The sequence below is a fragment of the Anser anser genome, assembly GCF_964211835.1.
Source record: "Anser anser genome assembly, chromosome: 4".
Lineage (NCBI taxonomy): Eukaryota > Metazoa > Chordata > Aves > Anseriformes > Anatidae > Anser > Anser anser.
Genome location: NC_139724.1, coordinates 53,510,059 through 53,535,772, shown reverse-complemented (window position 1 = coordinate 53,535,772; position 25,714 = coordinate 53,510,059). Strand labels below are relative to the sequence as shown.

The 25,714-nt window shown below is 33.8% G+C and overlaps 1 protein-coding gene across 7 annotated transcripts in view; it reads right to left on the bottom strand.

Moving 5' to 3' along the window:
* The window catches only part of ATP8A1 (ATPase phospholipid transporting 8A1), a 102,262-nt gene that overhangs the window by 33,699 nt on the left and 42,849 nt on the right, over positions 1-25,714 (bottom strand). For all 7 annotated transcript variants that reach the window (XM_083834966.1, XM_083834967.1, XM_083834963.1 and 4 more), the window contains 10 exons: positions 24,637-24,719; positions 24,418-24,467; positions 19,799-19,868; positions 18,632-18,716; positions 14,833-14,972; positions 13,726-13,864; positions 12,374-12,438; positions 7,319-7,491; positions 3,122-3,305; positions 2,865-2,975 (listed from right to left, as the gene is read on the bottom strand). In XM_083834966.1, the coding sequence (XP_083691092.1) occupies positions 2,865-2,975; positions 3,122-3,305; positions 7,319-7,491; positions 12,374-12,438; positions 13,726-13,864; positions 14,833-14,972; positions 18,632-18,716; positions 19,799-19,868; positions 24,418-24,467; positions 24,637-24,719 (1,100 nt within the window). The remainder of the gene's footprint in view (positions 1-2,864; positions 2,976-3,121; positions 3,306-7,318; positions 7,492-12,373; positions 12,439-13,725; positions 13,865-14,832; positions 14,973-18,631; positions 18,717-19,798; positions 19,869-24,417; positions 24,468-24,636; positions 24,720-25,714) is intronic.

The window sequence follows — 25,714 nt, the reverse complement described above, 5'->3', positions numbered from 1 at the left end:
AAACTGTAAGAGGGGAGGAAAGTAAGTCAGATACTTACCCTAACTTCTGAACCTTTGACCCTAGCAAACACCACCCTTAACCTTACATGACAAACTCTACAGAGATGAGTACAGTATTAATAGTGACAAAAAACAGTTTCTTGGTTCACAGTTGGAAATTTAATTATGGACAAGTGTGTTTCATCCTGATTATGATGGAGAATGAAGGCAGCTGTACAGGCAAAATATGACATATTGTACATCATGGTAATTTGGGGGCAGATGCAGATACCTAGGGCGCATGCCCTAAGCAAACTGCTCAAATTACTAATCAAGCACCCCTGCAACAGAAGGAAAGAAGATGGGTGTCTCTGAGAAGCAATTTAGACTGTAAGTTGGGAAGAAGTTCAGATCATTTTGTAGTTCAGTGGTACAGAACTTCTTTGGAAATGAAGGACTTAGCTTTATAGGCTATGCAAAATGAGATGGACCTTGATGCAGGTCTTTACATTGCTAAGTTTTCAAACCATGTAATACAAGAAGGGGGGCACAAACACTGCAGTCTGTATACATACATAACGTCTGCATTCAGTGTATAACTTCTAATGTTATGGGGACTACTCCTACACTAAAGATGAGGTACATATTTAATTATCTATTGAATCATAACAGAGTGGAAGAAAAGTTATTACTGACCGCTTCTAGTTTCTTATCAATAGGAGTTTAAATGTTGATAAACACTAATCAGTGTGCATGAAGTACTACTTTAAACCCTTAGTATTTTCTAAACCAAGAAACTAATGGCACTTATTTCATATCATCCCATAATTGCCTAGGAAAAAGGCTGCATTTTAGATTACATGGAATCTATTATGTTACTCATTTGATTAACACTGAGCAGACATTAAAAAATATAACACACACACATTAAGTAATGGTAGGTATTATTAATTATTGTCAGCTAATAAAAAGAAATTTTAAACAAACAAAAACTTCCAGACATGCCTTTCAGAGTATTATTTTCTAAAATCCAAGACAGAAGAGGTGTGGTCACAAAAGCTCCACAGACGTTTTCCTGATGTAGCATTTCTGCATATTAAGCAGCAGCTTACAAATACTCATTGAGCTCTCTGCTCCCACGCCTGATCTGTACAAAAAACTGAAAAGCGAGATTCAAGACTGGCAGTTGTCCCTTCCAAAGACATTCAATGATGAATTTCTGCCCATTCATTCACAGTATTGACATGAGCTATTAACATCTGTGAAAGATTTTGAGCTGACAAATGTTGGGTACGTAGGAATTGAAGTAGAAGTCTTCTTGTCTTCCAGAAAGGGTGTATATTATATATAAAGGGTCATAATCCGCATAAAAATGATCTCTTTGCCCTTCCATCTGTTCAGCAGGTAGAGACTACTTTTTCTATTATTTTGTATTTTTCCTCTATGATGCCTGTACCTTGCATTTAAGTTTATCAGAAAGAATACAAGTGGTGGGATATTTATATTTTCTTTAAGTTATAAATTTAAATATGTTTGCAGGTGACAATGACATTTAGACAAATTAAGAAAAACAAGGAATATTTTCTAACTCCCAGCTTCATAAGTTTTTCTGTAAACTCAAAGTATACATTAATAGTGCTTTGACTAAAATGTTGAACAATTTAAAAAAAAATTAAGTATTGAGATAAGAGCTACTGCTAATGAGTACTTTTAAAAGTAAGATCATTTAATTAGATATTTTTAAGTTTTTCTAAAGAGTCAATAAACTTGTTGCTACTTGCATTGAAATTTATTTACATTAATAACATAAAGAGGAAACGGAAAATTTAGAAAAATTTAAAAATATGTTAAGAAAAATGCATACTTTCTGGTTACACTTACACAGAATGTATTTTTTATATTTATAACTATAATAAAATACAAAGTTGTAAGTATTTTCAGATATTGCAACAGTATAGGATCACCAACATAAATATCAAAATCAAAAATATTAACCTAATGTTTAGATCGTGTCTAAGAGAAATAGTTTTGCATTTTTAACCCATAGTATCATTGTTAATTTAAAGTTTGAATCAAATATAAATATTATTATTAGACATATTTGGTTATAAGAAAGCAAGGAAGAAGAAAGGAAGAGACTGTTGAAAGGAAGAAGAACAGTAAATGAAGGAGGAAAAACATTTAAAAAAACTGTTAAAAGGTATGTTGAAAATTGTAAGGTTGCAACATGGTCATGAAAACTACAGCTGTACATGCTGTCTTAACTATACAAACCAATAGGTGCACATTTGTCACAGCACAGTCCTCTCATACTACTGTATTTTTCTCAAGATCCCACTCTGCTTAAAATCTCAGGTGAGAAAACTAGGCCAGCTACTTTAAGGAAAGTATTCACTTCATAAAATAGAGTCTAAAGAGGCATGGTTACCACAACAACAAGTAAAAAGTATGCCTCTGTGTAATTAAGCATGTATATAAAAACCCTAAAGATTGTTCTGAACAGCATCGTGAAGTTCAACGGTGACCTGAAAAAGGTCTTCAGTTTGCAAATTAGACAGTTAATGACATCTGCTTTATAAAGAGCTTAAGTGTACAAACCTCTTGGTAAATTTAAGGCTGCTTAGGTACTGAAATGATATGAGAGGTACAGATTTTTAATAAGTATGATGCAGTACAAATATAATACTACATATTTAGTACTTAGCAATAAGACTACTGCTGGGATTTTTTAAAGTAAAAAATAATCATTCTAATATTCATCAGCTTATTGAAGATTCAGTATTAGTGTTTACTGACATTTAAATGCTTCTTAAAAATCATATAGAATAATCGGAAGCTCAAAATAACAATTTTATAAAGTAAAATTTACTATACTGTAAAATTACCTCAATGATATAAAGGACTATGTTCTTGTAGAAACAATACAAGATGCATTTAGCTACTCTGTTATAATTCCAGGCACCGTGAACCAACAACAAGTTCTTCAAATACTTGAACTGCAAAAAATGGGAAACAAACATACATTTAGAACATGTATAGACTGATATTAATCCAATATTAAACTTTACTGTTACTATTTTTTACTTTTATTATAAGTTTGCTATTAAACTTTACTTTTACATTTTACAGTGTAATGACTTACCTGAGCAATTGAGTAGTCTGAAGAATTAGCAGCCTGTAGACCTTCATTTCCACTAATACCAACACCAACATGTGCTGTTTGTATCATACTAACATCATTTGCTCCATCACCAATTGCTAGAGTTACTACCTTAACTTGTTTTTTGACCATTTCTACAACTTCAGATTTTTGAAGTGGAGATACCCTAAGGTATAACAGGGAAAAAAAAATAACACAGAACGTTCAAATGAATGCACTTGCAAAACATACATTATTCCTTAAAAAGGCAATAAAAACAGGTTAACTAACATCCCAGTCACTGACATCATCTTGTTGGTGGCCTTTAGGCTATATGCTAAAAGCATATTTCCTAAAAAATTCACAGAAACCTTGAATTTGTGGAAGCAATACATTAATAGGACTAGAAATATACAAATCAAACAGCAATGGGCCCCTAAAATGCAGTACTGGAAGAAACCCCAACATTGCCACTAACAGTATTAACTTTGCGTAACTGTAGATTGTTTCATATTTAACTTTTATGATTTTTACCTTCCTCTGTTAAAATATTTATTTTATAAATAAATAATAAGATTTTTAAAAGAGAGATGTCAGATGACAGGACAAATGTCAGATGAGGAACAAATGACAAGTGTGTCTATGCTTCCCTTTGCTCACATACAGTATTCTAATCCTCACTGGGTTTCAGTAACGTCCTTGTAGCAATTCTAGTTCTCCTCTCCAAGTATCAGAGAACAGCTTTTCACAGGTCAATGTGGGTGATGCCCCATCAGCTGAAAAGAAACCCAATTCCTATTCTGTGCTAATTAAGTAAAATTTCTTAATCTTTAAGTGCAACAAGTCAGAAAAAGGTTGCATAAAATTTAATTGTAAAAAAATAAAATAAAACATGAAAAATAATACAGACTTTGCATGGAAGGTAGCTATTTAGTTACTTTAATCATCAGCTTATATAACACATGCTATTAGATTTTTGAGAAGGGTACTTGGGAGGTGTACAAACTTGTGGTGAATTTGGGATGAAAGCTTCTGGACAACAATCCCTCAAAAGAATTCTTATGGTCTAAGCATATCAAGAGGTATTTCTAAGAATTTTTTTTTTAATTTTATTTGAACACTGCTGATGAGTCTCAAGACCAGCCCTATCCAGCTGCAGAAGATTCCTTAACTGAGAACTTTTTAATCTTTTCAACTTTCCAGGAACAGCGGCTTATTTCCCTTTCAGAAAACATTACAGAGGCAGCTGGAGGATGGCACTTTCATTGCCAGGTGAAAGCAAAAGTGTTCACTGGATACACCTGAATTTATGAAACCAATAAAAAAATACCTTCCATTCAATTTGTTTACTCTTAGCTGTACATTTTTACTACAGAATAATCAATTCAACGTTCTTGTTGCACACATTAGTCAGAAGCCAATACAGAGTTGGAATTTAGTTTGTCTAAGTCTTTAAGCCAAACATCTGCTTGGAATTAATAACATACGCAGTTTTTTGAAGTGAAATGTCTACTGAGTATTTGTCAGCTTCATCTATGTTATGGCTACTCTTACTAAGAATTCATTGGTAATAAATGCCTCTGAACAAGTGAACACAGTCTGAAAACTTCAAAGAAAGTGATGTAATTTGTACTTTTAAAACCGACTGCTGAAAATTTTCAGTGCTTTTACATGGATGGAAAAGAGGCCTATGCTTTCATTTAGTCAGGATGACATATTTAAGGGATTTACATTAACTTAAAATGATTTTTGTTTTCAGAAAAAAAGTTTTTTGTTTTCATGCTCAGAAACAAGGAAAAGCAATTTTATTTATGGAAGATGGAGCATGAACAGAAAAAAATATTTTGATAGAACTTTGATTTTTGTGAAACGTGATATTAAAAATGCACATACTAGAACAGTGAGTGCTACAAGCAAATATTTTAGTTTGAAACCTGCAGCCAATTTTTAAACAACCACAAAGTATGTCAGAGCATATACCTAGACATGCATTGAAACCAGATGATCTAAATGTATTATGGAAATACAGAAGGGGTAAGGAAAATGCTACTAGAACAGAGACCTTCCTTTTGTTGTTTTATCACAGAAAAGTTAGCAATAAAGGGCAACTACACATACAAAATACACTAGAATGGTTTCATAGTTCAAAACAACAATAATGTCTCTTCAAACAGCACGAAAGATAGTTTCAAATCGAGGAAAGAAGAAAAAGGAACAGTGTTGACATAGCAGTTCTACACCCATCTACTGCTTGTTATTTGTTATAATGAGCAAAACTGGAAACAACAAAACAAGTACAAAACTCCAACTTTCCGTCATTGCCATCAGAAGCATGTTTATACACAGAATAAACTGTGATCAGTGTAAGACCTTAGTTTGAAGAAGTGTTTCATCTGGGAGCTTGGCTACAAAGCTAAGGCTTAAAAATAAAAAAAAAAAACCTAAAAAGTCACAAGCAGAACACACTACTTGACAGAAAGTATAGGAAGATCATATGATCCAGGTATTTCTTTGGATGCTATAAACCCATTTACTTTTCCTTTTGCAAGGCAGAAAAATAGCTCTACTTTGAACATACCCATTTTGAGATGAAAGTTTTATTTTAATGAATATCATTAAACTCTGTACCTGAACACAAGCACCTTCTACTTACTTATTAATCAAAAGACAGCCTACTAAGGTATATTTACAACAGTTTTTGCATTTGCGCACTCCACGCCTCTTCCTTCAGATAGATAATAAAATAGGTAGATAATAGGCAAGAAGCTTAATTTATTGAAGGAAGATCTGAATTTTGGAAGAAGTGATGCTGAATTCCAAGAATTACTTTGTTCTTGTACAAAATCCAGACTTCCTTTTCCATAGATTCTTTTTCTAAAGCAATTATAATCAGAGTACCCTACATAAAACAAAATGGAACTGCATGTAACCAACACACAGACATCTCTAAAACTTCCAGAAATACATTAACTCTGAAAACTCACATTTATGGCACTTTTATATTGAGAAACAGCAGGATATTGGGATTGTAGACAAGCCTGAATACTTTGTTTCTGAATTTACTACTCGTGTTTTAATATACCCACCAGCTTTTTCCATACTACTACAGAGGTTAAAATAGTGAAAAATGTTCTGAGAACATTAACTGGCTATCCTTGTAATAGTTACCTCAGACACTGATGAAAATAACAGCTATTTCCACAGTTCTGGATTTTTTTATTGCATTTCTAATAAAGATATCCTATCTGTGTTGCCAATGATCTTGTAAAGAAAAGTCCTCGCTTCTGCTGACAGATAAATCGCTTGGGCTAAGCCAAGTTCTTTGAAAGTCAACAGGAGCAGTTCTTATTTATCTAGCTACTAATCACCCAACTTCCCTTTTAGTTCAGTCATTCGAATGTAGAAGAGGTGATGTACTACTCAGGAGATGTTTGTGGTTTTTGTGTTTAAAGCCGTAAAAATGCAAGTAGGCCCCAAAACACACAAGCTATCAATTATACAGTCCTTCCTTAATATAAATACAAGAATGTTAAAAGGCAAGCCAAACTGCTTTTATATTGTTTATGTTTGAAAAATGTATGTATTTCTCTTTAATTGCAAAAAAGTTCCCTTGTTAAGGTAAGCCAAGAGCTCCAATAGCTGATGTTTACAGGAAAAGATTAAATGCGTGATTGCATTACAAGAACTCCAAAACAATTAGGAATAATAGTAGTAATAATAAAAAGGTGTTTCCATCAACTTCAGGAAATACAAATCACTCAGCATAGTACCTTTAACATTTCTGTGCACTTTCTGTACAGTGTAATCTGTGACTTAGAGAAAAGGCAGGGTTATAAAATCTTGCCTATGGAGAAAACTCTACAAAAGAAACCAGATGTACTGAAACCTGCAGTTAACTGCAGTAACAATTTAAGGTTAAGATCAGTGTCTTAATCTTGCTGAGACTATTCTTTATGGATAACATGATTTTCCTGCATATATGCAACGTCAGTAACTTGGTTTGGCAGGTATACTCCTGTTTCAGGCTTCACTACAGAAATATTTTGCTTGAATGATTGTATTTGAGAATGTTAGCAACTATGTTTTTTTATTCCATAGTTAGAAGACATGGATATAAATATTTGCTCTGACACAGAAACAGTTTTTTAATTATTATTTGTCAATAAAAATATTGTAGAGAAAGAATAACGTCAACCTTACCTGCAACAAATAACCGCTTTGCATGACAAAGCCAAATCCAGGAAATACTGTCTCACTCCAAATGTCAAAGCATATTTCAGAGATTTACCGTCAATGATGAGAGCAAAATCATTTTCCTTCCTTAAAGCATCTCCAAGAGTACTGCAATGATGGCTAAGCGTCTCTCTTGTTCCCTATTGCACAAAAAATGTGTTGATTATTTTTAATTCCTACTATTTGTAGGTCTAATAATTCCTTCAGCAATCAGAAACACTGGCATACACTTGAGGAAATTTTCTTTTGATAATGCTATCAAATAGATGGTATCCATTAAAAAACAATTTGCAAATTTGCAGCAGTTGTGCCATTAGAAACCACAGTACAAAAGGTATGTAGGATTGCTCTCACCCTGCCAAAAATATCTAAATTGCTGTGGAACTTCTAATGCCCTTTGAATGGCAATAATAGTTGCATAAATGATTGCAAAAAGATATTACTAAAATACGTCTTCTTTATTTCTATGGAAAGGAAAACTCACATACATAGATACTGCAAGAAAAAAATTTTGTTCACAATTATAAAAAAAAAGGTCCTAAACATTTTGAAAAAAAGTAAAGAAAATTTCAAAGATGGTTCACAATACAATTACATGCATTATAACCAAAAGCTCTAGCTATCAGATTAAATTTACATTTTAAGGTAAGGCAGCATCAACTACACATCATATTTTGCATTTTTTCAATTGCTAAAGGAATTTTGATTCACATTTGCTCATGTCACTGTTCTGTAAGGCAGTACTAAGAATTTCAGATTATATTCATTATTCATCTGTACTTATGCAGCAGTATTTTGTATTTAGGCTGCTTTGGGTAGGTCTGGTTAATTACAATACAGGTCTACCACAGAGTGACATGGAGTTTTCATGAAGAAAAAAAAATGCTTGTCATATGTTTTACAATGAATGGCCTTCATAGAGCTACAAGATTTTCTTCAAGAAAGATCAAAATTTATGCTTATAAAAAATTCAATCTAACAAACCGTCACATCCTATGACAACAATATAACAACCAAAAAATTGTGCTACTCCTGTGATATCAGGCATATGTAAATAGAATTTGGTGTAGCCATCTAAAAGGAAAACATCAAGGAGAATTACAAATCTCAAACACCCTGATATGAAACTTATGATACTGTTTTCCCACCCAACTTACTCCCATAATCTGGACATGCTGTTGTCTATGGTTTTGGCCTAATTGGCTTCTACTGGCCTTCTAAAGATTTATCTAAAGGTTTATCTAAAAGAAGATAAGGCTGATGGGAAATTCTGCACTTCAAGTTTCCTGTCTTCCCCTCTGTAGAAACTTCAAGGTAAAGGAGGTGCCACTGTGCCACTTTTTTTTTTTTTAGTAACACTTCAAAACATCTTAAAAATGGACAACTTCTGTAACTATTTTGCGGAGTGTCTTCTTTTATTAAGAAATATTGCAATGTACAAAAAATATCAATTTTTCCTTATCTTCAGGGATTACTTAGCTTCTGACAACATTTAAACAACACAATAGCCTGTACCGGTAATATTCTTCTCATCTATTGTTTCTCCATCATACATTCAGTATAAACTCTCCTGTTTAAATTGCCCTTAATTTATTTTTTAATCACAAACAGACATGATGTCAGGTATTTCCAGGCATGCCACAGGTTAAACACCCACCCCCCCACCCCCCCAAAAAAAACACACTTCTGACACTACAAGTTACTTACCCCAGCTGTAAAATTCCTTTGCGGGTTCTATGCTCTATGTCAGCTCTATGCTGAAATCCAGTGCCTTCAATTAAAAGCATTACCAGAATATCCCTCATTTACTTCTACACCATTCCTATCAAGTGTTTCTCAGTGAAACTGAATGGCAATCAAACTATTTTCTAGTTTCAGTTTGAAGCTCACAACTGAAAGAATAAAACTATGTTTTCTGTCCATGACTAACAGTACTATACTGACATTTAGCAGCCCAAGAAGTTAATGTGGAGGCAAAAATCAATTCCAGTGTTCTTTTATGTAAGAACTTACTACCAAAATCACATTTTGTTTGTGAAGCTAAGATGATGTTCCTGGGAGCGGAGTCTCAATACAAATAATGTTGCAAAAAAATAGAAATATTTAAATGTTTTCTGGAAGTGATTCCAGTTCTACTTCACCTAAGGGATGCTAAAATGGGTGGGTGGGTGAACTTATTTTTCTTTTAATTCCATAAATAAGGGTATTTCTTCATACAAAGATCTCTTTCTACAGCATATTTTTTGGAGACAGTTCATGGAGCTGGGACAAAACTAAACAAACTTTTTTTTAAACTCTGATTTCCTGTGTTTTGCATGCTAAGGTTGTAATAATGACCAAACTGAGGATACATTTGTTCTGTTAACTGTTTTACATGTCTTAGGGACAGGGGACACTGCCTGTCCCTGAAGGATCAGCATTGAGCTAGCTCCTTTTTAGAAAACACCACTGGTATAAAAGAGATATTGTGCTATAACTATAACAGCAAAGGCAAGAAGAATCCAGTATCACTGCAATGCCATAAAACAGTTCTCTAAGGTTGTAACCACACAGGTCCCACTACACTGTGGGGCAGGGAAGTTCTGGGCAGTCCAAGATTCTTACAACATGATACCATTTGTTCTCTAAGGTTTCATGGCTGCTTAGTTCCTCCTGTACTGAGGGAACTGGGTTGTCCAGCAGCCCTCAAGGAAGCACAGTTCCACTGCACGGTAGGGCAGAGTCTCAGTATGAACGATCTAAGCTGCTAAAAAGCCAAAGTTTTGGCCAATATCCCTTAAAAGATAATATTACAACTAATTATTATGGCCTCTTGCCAGCTGTTTTGGCATGCAGAAAAGAAATAGAAATTGCATCCACCCTTACAGCTGCATTGACTGAAGGCTCTGTGATCACAGCACCTCTCTCACCATCTTCGGAGGCCCACTTTGCTCCCACAGAGATTTCAAGGCAAATTTTGACTCAACCAGTCACACTAAAAATAGAGACTGACATCCAATCACAACCATACAAGCAAGGAAAAACCCACAGGTAGGAGACAAGGTATATATTAACCAAATGGTGAAACATACACCATCAAACAAGGAAGAAAGCTTTTAACACAGCCACTTGTTAAAATATTGGCACACATTTATTATTATTATTATTATTATTTTAAATAAACCTCACCTCTTGCCCTGAAACTGATTACCACATTTACTTATTCCTGAAAAAACATGACGTATATCTTCGGCACAGATGGATTTGCAAGTGACCAGTTTGCAAATGCAATTTCAGTTGCCATGACATCTCTCATTCCCATGTAATGGGAACTTACTTCATGCATGTAGAGAAAGGAACTCTTGATCTCTACACAATCTAGATATTTCAGTTTGAATACCATTATTCAGTATTCAAATTCAGTTTGAGTACCATTATCATATTAGATAATACAGTTTAAGAATAAAAAAAAATATACATTTTAAAAATACATCGCTTAAAGTATATTCATTCACATTTTTTAGTCATCACACTAGAAATAGTTAACGTGCAATGCTTGGTTTCTGAGTTTTTATTGGACTCCTTTTAGAAGTTAAATAAAACCACCTCACTTTATTTCATGACATATGAAGCCATACAAAATAGTCAATTCTTTGTATTTCAAATCCATTGATTAAGTATTGCAATAGTTCTGAAATCCATTAGTCTATGTATTATTAATTCTTACAGATTGGTTGAGGATTGAAAAACTCAAAAATTAAGGGTTTGAATCAAAAAGTTTTTATTTTTTTCATACCAACAATCGGTGATCACAACCCTTCATAAGCTATTCAAATAAGTAAACTAAGAAAAGAAGAAAATCGCCTCTCTCACAAGCTATTAGTGTCAAAAGTTGCTTACTGTATCAGACTGGTTCCAAACATTAATGAATAGCTGCTGCCTGTTCTGTGTTTGGGGTTTTATTTTCAATTTTTATCAGGAAAAATATATTGCTTAAAATAGGTCATATTTAAAATAAAGTTATTGTGATTAAGTTCACAAATCACAAAGTTTGAAAACTTTGCAAAGTTGAAAACGTTATTTTAAGTTGCTCAAAATATTTAAATAAATACTTATTAATTAAAAAAAGGAGAAAGTATTTTTAAGTCATGTTATAGCCTACTTTTACATGCCAGCACTGAATGCTCCAGTTAAGGCATTCCCCTCTTGCTGATTCCCATACTTCCCTTTCACTTTTCTCTTCCTTTCTTTCCCTAAGTCCAGTCTTAAGCAACCCAAATAACATAGAGTAAGGTAAGCTTAGTATAATGGTTTTTCCTGAAGCCTTTTCGACAGTAATTTTTCCTGATGAGGGAATTCTTCCACTTTTAAGCTCATTTAATGCTCCCTTAGAGGTAATAACAAGAATTATGTTTCCCCCTCCTTCTCATGGGATTTTTCACTTAATCTTGCATTCTTACCTTATCGAAAGAATCTCTTCTCTGTGAAGCGCTGTTGGTGGTTTTAACCCTTACCTGTACTTCAAGATCTGATTACAATTCCAGCTGTTAAACTACACAAGTACTTTTTGCCAGATACTAGGTATGTAAAGACCAGCATTAGAAATAAACTCAGAATTAGTTTGTTTGGGTACTACTACAAGCACCTAGCTTTGTGCCTGGATGGATAGAGTCATTACACTATATGGAATTAGCTTGGTAATCATTCTGAAGTCTGTTTGTTTATTAGATACACTTTGTTTCTGGCAGTCATAGCCAAGTTTTGCAGTTATTCATCAACATTTTGTAACAGAGACCGTGCTGTCTTCCAGTTGAGCAATCCAAAACTGAGAAGACTAAAAAACAAAACACCCCCTCCCTGCCCTGAACAAACAAACAAAAGGAGTCCTCCCCCCCAGTGGTTTAGCAGAATTTTCTGTATTTGTCCAGATAAATGAATGCTCCAAGTTATTTTTCAAACCACTTCAAACATGATATCTTGATATTTTAAGCAGTAAAAAAACCCACAATGTTTCATTAACTGAAAACTTCATGTTTTACTTACGTCAAGCGAGCCTTCATTTATAACAATTAGTCCCATGTTCTTTCTCAAAAGTTTACAGGAGTGACCTGTTAAAAACATTTTGTTTTCAACAATTTGTTTCACTAAGTCCATTAAAATGTAACAAAGCGTTTTTTCCTTTATTTATTTATTTTTCTTCTGTAGGGGACAGAAGACTGCCCCATCTGAAATGACTGGTAAAAAAAAAATACTTTACATTCTATAAGAATTAGACATACAGGTAGTACACCAGAATGGTCAGAACTTTCCTTGTTGCAGTTTGTGACTGTTGTTTCTTGTCCTTGTGCTGAGCACCTCTGACTAAAGCACATATTTTCTGTAAATTCCTTTCAGGTAGTTGAAAACAGCAAATAGATCTCCCTTAACTTTGGAAATCCTTGGAATGCAAGCTGCATTCCCATTCTTTTCTGTTATCTTTGATGCTTTAAGCAGAATTTGTGCTATGAGCTAGTAATGATGCAGGCCCAGACAAATAAATATATGCTATTATTCATAAAAAAAATAACAATATTGGTACAAAATGGATTTCCTAAAACCTGAAAGGTTTGTTTGAAAACATTGAAAAATTTGTTTGAAAAACAAATGAAAATAACCACAAACTGACTGTATCACGGGCACATATAAAGTTATTTAAGATTAAAGATAATAATACTAAAAAGAAACCATATAATCAAAATTACATTTTAGGGCACACTTAGGCTGCTTATTACTGAAATGCTGATATGCTCACCTGCAAAGAGTATTAGGTCTTAAATGCAGCTTTCCTGTATTAATATTTAAAAATACAGATTTATCCCTGTTTAACTTAGTTAATTCATGATTTCCTTTTACCCCCATTTAAAATAAAAGGAAACTACAAAAGGAAACTTCTGATTGGTGGTAAAGATTATAGTTCTTTAATGAACTAACTATATGCTTTACTTTAGTTAAGATCATGGTCACTACCAGCTTTCCTTGAAAGAAGAAGAAACATAGGAAGGAAACTAAAAATACATTTTCTTAATATTATTCCCCTCTCATTGTCCAAAAAACCCAAACCATTTATTCTTCATTATTTTAGATGCTACAAAAAGCACAAATGCCCATTTTTAACTCCTCTCTAGGATAATATGAGTTTTTCTTGCTGTTACTGTTGTAATTGTGGAAGAATCTACCATTCCCCACTCTCTCCCTACCAGAGACCAAAAAATAAAATAGTATTTAAATTCTGGAAACCCATATAATAGCATTATTTTTACAAGATACCTTTCTATTCTGAAAGCAGTTTTACTCCAGCAACTTCTAAAATTTCTAAATCTATCAACAAAGTCATCAAGTAAAAGCATATATAATACCGATGTTAATGGCAGTCTCTTGTTTGTCCCCAGTAAGTATCCAAATTTTTATGTCGGCTTTCATGAGTGTCTCTATGGTCTCAGGCACTTTGTCTTGTAGTTTATCTTCAATTGCTGTTGCTCCAAGTAGCTGAAGATTCTGTGGATATAAAATATTTGGTACACAAAGTTTTTCCAGTTTAAATTCAGTTTTAATCTTTTAGTGTCTTTTGTTTAACTTTTCATGTTTATGAAAAGATTAATGTTGTTAAAATTCATGAATCAGATTAGGTAATCACTAATAACGTTCTTCAAGTATATTCTTATGAACTTTAAGTTAAATATCTATGTGTTGTGATAAACTGCCAACTGTATAGCACGAACACTACAACTTCACCCAATTATAGGTGAATACTTTGTTCAGCAAAAGCTGTCCCAGTGCAGGGACACAAAAGTAAAGCTAACAGGGTGATTCCAATTCTGTCTTCTGCTAACTGAAGAGGGCTTACAGAGAAGCCATCTTCCTCTGTGATGTAAACAGTGAAAGAACAAGTGTCAATAGTCACTTTCTGCAACAAAAGAAATATAAATTCATGAAAAGGAGAAGAAAAACAGTTCAGCACTAAAAAATTGCCTACTGTAGCTGGGAAGACTCCCTCCTTGGAGACACTCAGAATTTCATTAAAGTGCTAGATAACCTGGTCTAGCTTTAGAATTAGCCCTGTTTTAAACAGTGGGTTATGATTAGATGATCTTCTAATCTTAACTTTTCTGTATGATCATTATATAACAAAGCAGATGTTATTTCTCTGTTAACCACTTTATTCCACAAAACAGCAACCCTGAAAAAAAAATTAACAGTAGCTCAATGCAAAATCAGTACTTTCTGTGAAGCAAGTTACTTGCTGCAAAAACTTTGTCAAATTAATCTTTCCTTCATTTCAATCATCTCAACTGCTAGGACTACGTGATATATCTGTCAGTATACTCCTAAAGCTTTTTCTGTCAAAGCATTATATCTCAGTGACTCAGATTTCATGGTACATGTAAATTTAGAAAAAAAATCAAAAACAAAAACCATAACAAACTACTTCCCCCCAAAACAAAAACCTAGAGAAATGCACATACTTTTTCAATTAGTTCATAGCTCTCCTCAAGTTTGAGCGCTCTGTTCTGTATAGCTGTAGAAGCCCGGTGATAGACATCTAACCATTCTTGATAATCACTTTCTGAAATCTCAGCTACAGCAAAACACAGGGTTCTTAAGCCTAAAGAGAAAGCAGATAGTATGATTCAATATTTTTTTTAGTTTCTTCCTTGATATGCCTACAATGAGTAACTATTAAAAGCTTTTTTCTCCTGTATTTTATGTTTGCTTGTGTCTGATTTTCAACGTATTGCTGCACGTCTTGAAGAAGTTTATTTCATGTATCTAAAATATAAAATGTGATAGAAAGAGAAATTTATGCAGGAGAGTAACTCTTCCAAGGTAGCTGAATTTAATACAGGTGTCACACTTCAGGAAAAAATGAAAATTTTGCAAAACGTTCAACTTATCTTAAACTGTAGAAGAAACAGGAAGCCAATTACACTTGCTGAACAGATAATATACATTAGATGTTTAGGAACATCACAACTGTAAGATTGAATTATACTTCTGAGCAAAAATATTATAAACTTTAATTTTGTTATGATGGGAAGCAGTAACTCTATAATGAAAGCTAAAATATATCACCACAATGTTACAAATTCCCACTTCTTCACCCCTTCCCAAATGTCCTTATGAAGTTATCAGTTGAAGTTAGAAATTTACCATCTAGAAACCAATTGCGAATCCCATCAGATTTATTTTCCCATATCTCAGATTATTCCAGCTTTCCAAATTCTTAAAACAAAATCTTTGTATACAGGCAATGTTTGGAGATTTAACTTAATCTAGTAAATACTATATAAATATATACACATATATATACACAGACACATATATGTACTAGTTATACTTCATAACAGAATTTTTCCTTCACCATAAACCTAGATTGAACACTACAGTGAGAATCTAAGACTCTAAAATAAAAATAAATAAATCTCTTTTCTGACAATACAGACTTAAATTCAATTTAGAGAGACAGTTGCCAAAGTCCTAACAGTTTGTTTTCACATATCGTGAGATTCTTAAGTTTCTAGCACATGAAGTTGGATTAATTCTTTATATATGGAGAAGAGCATTGCTCTAGCCAAATGAAATCTCTTGAAGCCACAATTTGCAGGCAGAGAGATTGAGGAGGGGGATAGGCAGGACTATTGGAGTGTCCTTGGTTATTTACCCACTATTCTCTAGGAGATGAAGAGCATCTTAACTAGGGGTGGCTAAACACAATATTTATTTTTTCACAGGCTTCTGCTGTGCACAGATCGGCACCAACAGCAATTCTGAAATAATCCAAGAGGCTGGGCATAACATAATAATATAATATCGTCAGGACATAAATCATTTGTAATTCTAATATGTTAATAATTGAGCAGTATTAGGAACAAAGCTTTTTACCGTCTAGACCTAAAGAACAAAAAATTCAGTTGATTTTTTAGTTCTTTGTTTGATAAGAATATGTTAGCAAGATTCAAAGAAATTAAAATGAAGTGAGAAATGACATGAGGGGGGATTATGACTAATAGGAATACAGTTTCCACGATTCTTTCAAAATATTTTAGGCAGATGATAAAACAAAGAGAAGAAATCAGCATGTATAAAATATCAGCAAACATGTCACTTGACACATTTTTCCTTTTAAATCAGAGCTTCATTTTTTTTTCTATTTTAATTAAAAAAAAAGTTTCTTTTCATTTTAATTTAAAGGAATCTTTCAAATAAAAAGTGGAAAACAGAATATCATTAAGTCTGCTTCTTAACAGACTGGAACAACAACACAGGAAAATTATACACTTTCTCTATTTATCCAAGCAGGCATTAACACTCAAGCTTAATAAATGCTTAAATATAAATGCCAGCCATGCTAACCACTTCATTTTTGAACAACACACCAAGAGCATGCAGCAAATGCCAAGGACATACTGTACTGCTACATGAAAGGATACACATGAGAAACTTTGCAACGTCATTGGCTGTAATTTAAATCTGATGCAAAAATAAATACCAATTTCATTAATCGATTCCAGAGAGAGGTGTACTTTTTTTTTGTTTTTAAGATTAAATTTAGTGTTTTTGAAAGGTTAGCAATTCACTTCTGAACAGTAAATCTTTTCACCTCTTTAAAAGAAGTGTAAAAAAACATTTGAACAAATTTCTTAACACTAATATATATGAGCACTGGTTTTAAAGAAGGGCAGGATTTTTCACTTTTTATTTTTATTTCATTCAGTCCAATCTGACTGCCAAAGAAAAATGGTATCATTTGTATCACTGATTTAATGAAAACAGTAGTTAAGAATTGGATTTAAATTCTCATATTAGTTCACACATGATAACAGTTATTGATATATTTTTACCTTTTCTGTAACCAAATATATATACACCCTTATGACCAAATAAGGGTCATGGTTTGACTGTTAAAAAACTGTCCCAAACTTGACACTTAGCTCGCATAACTAGATTTGTAAGGTCAAAGTATGCATCTGAGGCTTCGTGTTGTATTATCAGTCAAATGTCTTCGGTTTTAGCTGTGCTTTCAGCTTTCTTGCAAAGAAGGAAATTTATTCTTCTAAAGAAAGAAATTTTTTGTAAGTTTGAAACTCTCTAAGATTGTTTAAGGCTAACCAAGTGTTTCCTGTAGAGATCTTGATATGGAAAACAAGCAAAAGAAAGATCTCTGGCTTGCTTCTGCTGTCACCAACAAACTCAAGAGATGGTGACTACAACACTAATCAAAATGCTTAATTACACGAACCACAACAGAAACAATTAGAGAAGTCATAAGCATAACAAACAGAAAAAGGATCTTTCCTGATGTAACTACATTTGATCAGACATCAGTTATGAAAAGGTAAGGAAAGCATTTTAGGTAAAGAAAATATTTTAAAGTTTGCTTTCAACTATAAGCTTATTTCTTAAAACACATTGAAGATACTTTTAATGTTCCATTAACAATGTATTAAAAAAACTGATGAGGTAAAAAAAAAAAAAGAATTTCAAATTTCAGATTACCATAACTCTCTACCAGCTCATAAATAAATGAAAACACTATGATACTTCACAGCACAACTCTACAATTCATGCCCTCCCTCTTCTCCTCCTCCTTCTGATATCTTAGTGAAAGAAAGAACTAGGAGCACTGATGGAAAAACTAATACCAAAACAGAAAACTTTCTACAGTTTGCTTTCCTGCTTGTCTATGCTGTGGAACTTAATAATTGGCTGTTTGTATCAATAGTCTTAATTTCATAGTCTCTTATATTTTACTTACTACTCCTACTTCATGAGCCCTAATGGAGCAACTGCTTTGAAAGAGTGGTTGTTAAAAAGTAGCATATGGAAAACTAGTGATTACAATTCCTCTTATTGTGAGTGGTGACAGAAAAAATATATTGTAAAGCTGCCTTAAAAACACTATGCTAGTCATATGCAAGTATATTCACTTTGGCTGCTGTTTCTTATGCTACAGCATTCATTGTGTGAGGGAGATTAAAGTGATCACGAAAGATGAACCATTCACTAAGACAAAAAATTGTACGATATGTTTTCTGCTCTTCGGAAAAATATATTTTGTTTAAAAGCGTCTGAAGTGTTGTTTTCTTTCTTTTAAACTTACTACTGAAGCTTTTTCAGAAGATTATCTTTTAAGGGAGGCATTACTAAAATGTAATTTTCTAACTTCATGTGAAGAAAACATTACAGCAACATAAAATTGCAAAACTGAATAGTTGAACAGTAACCACATTTGCATTTAGTTTTAAATTGAATAGTATCACCCACCTTCTGTAGCAAACTGCTCTAGATGTTTTAAGGTGATTTCTTTGTATTTTGAACTCTCAGCAAGGCGGTCATAAATTACAGTATCCTACAACATAAATAAAATGAACACAAAACAATTTAATAGAAAAATGTGTTTTGTAGACAATAAAAACACAGGAAAAAGTGGCAGAAAAATATGCAGTACTGTATTAGTTTACTTCAGTACAAATATATAAATGAATAGAAGTAAATTTATTTCAGTGGAAGGAAAAAAGGACGCTCTAAACCCTCTGAATCTCTAAAATTAAAAACTACATCACAGCAGAATTTCTCTCTCCTACATGTTTTGCTGTTATTTCCCTTCATTTTGAAAGGTACAGTATCTTCTTTTGTCTTGCCATGCGGATTATTTTGATCTTTTAAAATGCTGTCTTTGTTTTAATATTAAGCTCAAAATGTAAAATTAGTTTTGCATAACTGTCATTCGTAGGCTTTTGTAACCAGCTTGATACACAGAATGCTAACGAAAGCTTCTTGTCTTCTCTTGAGAAGATGCAGAATGGACATTTATATTCCATCAACTTTAGCTTTTTAAACCATTCAGGAACTAGATGTGCATCACCATCCCTCCTCCCCCGATCAAACATGAATTTAGATATGGACCAAGAACTAATGAGAAACCCTGCCATTCCTATATGCAAGTGTGATTAGGCTATCTTCTGATCTTAATCTTCAGGAAGATTTACTTCTGGCATAACACTGATGATAGGCTAAAATTCCCAGTTCTAGGAATCTAGTTGTTTATACTAGATTATTATTCCCACCTACTGATTCACGCTCAACAACCCCAGCAAGTAAATGATATGAAACCATACCTTCATCTATTTTCGTGGAGTACAGAAAGAAACAATTAATAGGAAGTATAAAGGTATTAGTCAAAGTACAAAGAACAGAAGTACACAATGAACAGGTCTCTCTTACCTTCTTACGCAGTTAGTAAGGAAAAAAATAAACTAGTTCATCACATTAAACAACTACATAATAAAATCATGTAAACTGAAAAAGGCATCATCCTCTCCCATCCCTCACCATTTTCAATGCTTAGAAATTCTACCATTCTAACAACTTTTTGCTTTTGTACGTGTAAGTGCATGTTCTTTGATAAAGTGAAAATATAGTAAAACTCACAGCTCCTTTGCAGTAGAGTCTTAACTTTCCTGTTGGGGTGCGAACTATCACTGACATTCTCTTCCTAGAGCTGAAACAGAAATAAATGCCCAGTAAGTGGGTAGTTCATAAATATTTATATTTAACAACATTTTATCTACGAATATTGGTATATAAGTTACATAATTCAAAAGAAAAGGAACAAAGCTATTCTGAATGATGTTTTCAGGTGACTGGGATGGAAAAGGTTTCGCCGTCTAATAACTAGAATGAATGCAGTCTTTCTGTGCACTTCTCTGTAGGTCTTTTTCCTGCAAAAAGGAATTTAAGAACCTTTACTGTCACCTTAATATTGTCTACTGATCGCAGAAAAGCATCTTATGGCATAAAGCATATGTGACCAAGATCATAAAGACCACTTCAGCATTTTCTTCCTTCCCAGCCAAACAGGAAGAGTCCCTAGTATACTGTGCTGCGTTACTGTCATCAAATGCTTCAGAGTTCTATTCATCACACATTATTTTAAGCATGCTGAGATTTAGAAGGTGCCTTGCCTCATGTTAACTACTCTCTGACTGTCAGTTGTTAATGAGATCTATGTTTTTTTTCTTTCAGTCCTAATGACTGAAGTCAAGGTAGGAATGGGAAGAAAGGATGGACAAGATGGTCATCTTTGCTTTCTGTCTTCCCTTTGAAGGCCTCCAACAAACCTACTTTAGATTCAATATCATACCCAGTCAAAATGTGTATTTATACCATAATTCTTTCAAACCTTTTTTTTTTTTTTTTTTTTTAACATCTCCACAGGAATTATTTAGGGAACAAAAATAATTTGTCATGCATCCAGCTCACAGTAAAATACACAAAAGAGATTGAAGTAAATGGTCCTTTTGTAAGTTCAGTTCCTGTTGGGAACTGGATCCCATTTATAGATCATCAAATAGCATTGTATGAATGGTTTCTGAAGTTCAGATTGCCAAGGAAAACATCCCATAAGTGGAATATATGGAGATAGGTTAAGGAAAGAATTTTAAAATTACTCGTGAAGTAACTGCCTGAATATTATCTTCAAGAAAATATTTTCCTATTCCACCTATGTGTGCACTTTGCTTCAAGCAGAGATCTGAGCAGCAATATTTAATTACATTTCTACTGTGACTATTGCATAAGACAGCATAAAAAGACATTAACTGCTGCAACTCTTTCTCTATTTCATCTCTAATCTAAAAAATCTCAGATAAAACCCTTAGACAGTGTCCAGTCAGGGATTCACTAAGATAACCATTGAGAAATTCAGATAATCTAAATTGCAATTATGTTGCTTAAGCTTTCTTTAAAATCCTGAGATTCAATTGATTACTGGTATAATTGTTTAGCTTATAGCTGCCTTAATTCATTACATCAGCCTGAATGTTCAGCTAAGGAAAAGAGGAGGAACCTGTTATCTATCTATCTATCCATCTATCTATTTATTTATTTTTAAACATATGTATATATATGTGTATGTATATATATTTACTGTTTATACAGATACAAACACACACACACTTCATAGCTAAAAACTAAGCAGTTTTTTACTTGTCTTGTAATACAAGAAAATTGCAATCCTGAAGTTCTGCATACAGCTGCATGCCTATCAATCTACTGAAGATGCACCAGAGAATAAGCAATGTTTTCCTGTAACTTTCTGAAACTTGATCTGTGAAGACAGACATTGAATCTTGACTGACATATATTCTTCTTAGCAAAACTGCAATAAAGCTTATCAGAGGACTTTCTGTCAAGGACTTCTAACTTTTAACTTTTTATGAGCCTTTTCACTGCAGTGATAGTCTTATGTCTGTTTTGTGGTAAAATAAGTAACCATAAAATTGCGCTATTAAATGAAACTCAATGCGATACCATTTTTTTTGTTTTACTTTCTTCACATAGGAGAGACAATAGCTGGTAATTCCTATGGAATTGTCATGGGATTACAGCTCAGCTGAATCATTGTGAGGGGACAGAAACAGTCTTGATGGGCCCTCTGCTACTTTGCAAGGCCTATCTACGGTTTAAGATGAAATTTTCATCAGAGTTTATCCACACAAACACAAAAAACAAATATTGCTACCAAGGTTTTTGTACCTCTTCTGTCAGCCACTTTTTTTTCCCCCCCCCTACATTTACAAGTATCAGTCTTCAGTCAGAACAGGACCAGTACACTTTGTCCCTCTTTCAGTGATGGAGAGGAGATAAGATCTGAAATGCTCTAGAAGGCAGCCTTCTGTCTGCACAGTACAACAGCCAAGGCAATGTGCATTATTCATAAAACTGATCGGGTCTGAGACTTGTCAAGCTATTGATGCATTTCAGACAAATTACAGTGGTATTCTACATCAAAAATGTTTTTCTCTAGACAAGGAGCTTTACCCTATAACTACCACAGAAGACTTATGCTAGAATATGGAGATGTGCTCCTGGGATGCAGAGGAAGATCAGTCATTAAATCAATAGATGATGCATACTCCAGATATTGAAATACAATTACTAGGTCTATAGTCATCAGTGAAATTAATTCTGGTGCTAAAATTCAATTCATTCCTCTAACCAAACAGATACAATCAAAACCTCCATCAGTAGAACTGTGTGCGTAATGACACATTCTTGCACTGATGTGCAATTTCTACACTGATAACGGCCATAGCTTATGCTTACTGAAACAAGGAATCACATACTGAAATTCATGCTACCTAGCCCAGGTGAAAAGACAGTGCATGTACTCAGCACAGGGGTAACAGTAAGCATAAGATTTTCTCCGCTTTTGGATCCTTAACTGACACAACGGACTTGATTTTGACTTGGTTTTGGCTCCCAGGAGATAGCTGCAGTTTTTCTATTTGTTATAATTTCAGGTGACAGAATATGAGAATGCACACAGCATTTCCTTCCACAACTCCTTCTCCTGACATCATGGGGAGCCCTGAACAGCACAGAGTCACAACAGGGTCTAAAAAAACTCTTTAGTTCCTTAAACTTAGGGTACCACAGCAGCTGTGGCATCTGAGCAAGGTATCTGTTGGAGACAAATGAAACTGAGTACTACTCATAAGGACACTAGTTACTCCACAGACATTAGCACTACATTTCAGGAATAACTCCCTGCTGCTTTAGGATTATCAGTCGTTTTCAGTATGCTCACAAGCCAGTTGGACTGAAAGCTACTGCCTTACAAAGGATAATTAGCATATTGTATACTTTTGTTTTCACAGGCACACCTCTGATCACTGCAAAAACGGAGTACCATAAAATACAACTCTGCCAAGCATTCCTACAAGTTTTACTTATGTAACTTACTTCTCTGAAGGACTACTCTATCAAATATTGACACTGTTGCGCTCTTGCTGAAGAGTCTGATCTGGTTTGTACTGGAAGGCAGTAAGAAATTAGTTTGCATTTCTTCTGGGGAAAAAAAACACCCTAGAACACCTGGAAACTCTTAACTCAGGAGGAGTCTTAATTGTTACAGATTACTGCTCTGAAGGTACATGCTGCTACCCATACATATGGTGTTAGGTTTTTGAGTCAGAATTTCTCCTGCTATGGAGCAAGGGTGACCTCTAGTGCTTCCAACAAGTCAGTTCCAAGCAAAGCTAAACCTAGAATAAACAAAAACAGCTATAAAAACAGAATGCATGGTAAAGTTTTGGTGATTGGTATCCACTGAAAAGCTCAGTCCTCCAAAGGCTAAGATTCAAAAGGAATTCTCCATTCTCCATGAAGTATCACTGTTTAAAATATGGGTTTAGACTGACACAGAATTTTAAGATCTATGAAATCAAGATAAAGAGCAAAAATAGGAACAAAATAGGAATCTTTTACTGCTACCCCATGAATAAAGTATGAACTTACACAAATGTCAGAATAACAATATACAAGCAGATGTGCAACATGCTTGCTAAATTTCCAGAACAAAAAGTGAAAAAAGTGCCTACAGGAAAATGAAACAATGGCGGAAGTCTGAAAAATGTCAAGTATGTCCTCTACAATATAGAAAACATTAATGTTAATTGCAAGAAGTCATTAAAATACATTCAGAACTATAAACAAGTCTGTTGCTTTTTTTTTTCACTCTGCTGATTCTTCTGTTATACTTTGCATTATTATTACTATTATTATCATTACAGTATTATTACTATTATTAGAACTACAGGCAACTACTTCTCTCATTTCACACAACCTATCCATCTACAGCCCCTTTTCTATTGCTTTGGATTTTTATTTATTTTTTGATCTTTTAGAATCCTCAAGGTGAACTCAAGGGAAACATAAGAGGACAAGGAAAGGCAAACAATGATCACTTTCCGCAAGCATGTTTTTGAAACTGAGCAAAAGCAAAAGTGGAAAATATTAGACAGAAAGGAGATGACAAAAAATATATGCCTCTGGAAATATTTTGGAAGAAAACCAGAAGCATGATCTTAATCAAGTGCGCTATTTTACCTATGGTATGATCACATACTATATATTTCATTATAGAAATAAAAGCCAAGCCTGCACACTTTGCCTGTACAAGTATCAAAAATGCAAATGTTTACCCATAAGGTAAATTCATAAAGTATTCTCACAAAAAGACATTAAGTGCTCAACAAGCTGCTTACCTTGTAAATTCCAGCACATTTAGCAGTTCATATCTCTCTTCTTGTCCCAGCTGAAAAATAAAAAAAGTTGGAAATTAATGCAAAAGAAACTACAGCAGAACAATCAAAAATAAACAAACAACATCTCAATAGATATGTACTATGATGCAGTTATTCAGAAATTATTTAATATGGCAATAGTAAATACAGCAAATTATAATGGTACCCCAAAATACTTACAGACTCTATGATTACTGAGTCAGGTGTCCTTCCAGTGAATACAAAATGAAGATGCCTGGCTGCTCTGACCAATGCTCCTTCATCTGCAACAAGTCAATCAGTAGTACTTATTTTACAAGATGTACAAGAAAACTGTTAGCTTACCCCATGATTTAATAGATGCTTTCAATTTCTTTTTTCCTTTAAAGATTTCTAAGACCAGACTCGATGCTGGTAAGTACTCTTTGTTTCTCCTGTTAAAACTGTGATGAAATTAATTTACAGTTCACAGAAAATAAGCCCCCAAAAGAGCACATCTCTCAGTACAGTGATGAGAACACACTCTCCAAAGTTTTAACTTGCAAACTAATAAATTATGCATTCCGGTAGATGCAATGACACTGCTTCACTGAAAAACGAGACATACTGCCTTCTTTCTACCCCTAAGCATACCTTCAGGGACTCAGATGTTTGGATGCTGACTAAACATCGTTTAGAGAACAAATCTCACAATTCCTAAGTGCCTTATTCACTAGGGAGCTGCACAACGTACTTTCCCTTTTATTTAAGTTGTGATTTAGAAGTAAAGAGTGATAAATCATTCCAGTAAATAATAGATAACTTCAGTAGCTACATTTGGGAACCCAGTCTCCAATGGGCATTGGTTCTCTCCAAATGGTTTAAACCATCAGAACAGAATTAGCTCACCGTTGCTAAAAAAAAAAAAAAAAAAAAAAAAATGCTGCCATGGCCCAGTTAGCTTTATTTATGGCCCTACCACCATCTGTGTCTTTCAATTTTTGAAGGATAGAATTTCCAGATAGATAGCCACGTAGGAGTTGGGGCAGACAGGGATGACGAAGACTGAAGAATATCTGCTTCACGTCACATATTTCAAAGATTTTGCCTTGCTGCGTTGTGTCCCAAATTCAAAAGCTGTCTATGAACCAAGGTAGGCTTCAACTAGACCTTTTGTGCTATAATCTTTTCTCAGTCTCTAGTAGACTTGATCTCTACTTTTATCCTATTAAAACAATTTCTTGTTCATTTTTGATTACAAACAGTCTGTGCTAATTACCATGGTTACAGAATAGGTTCA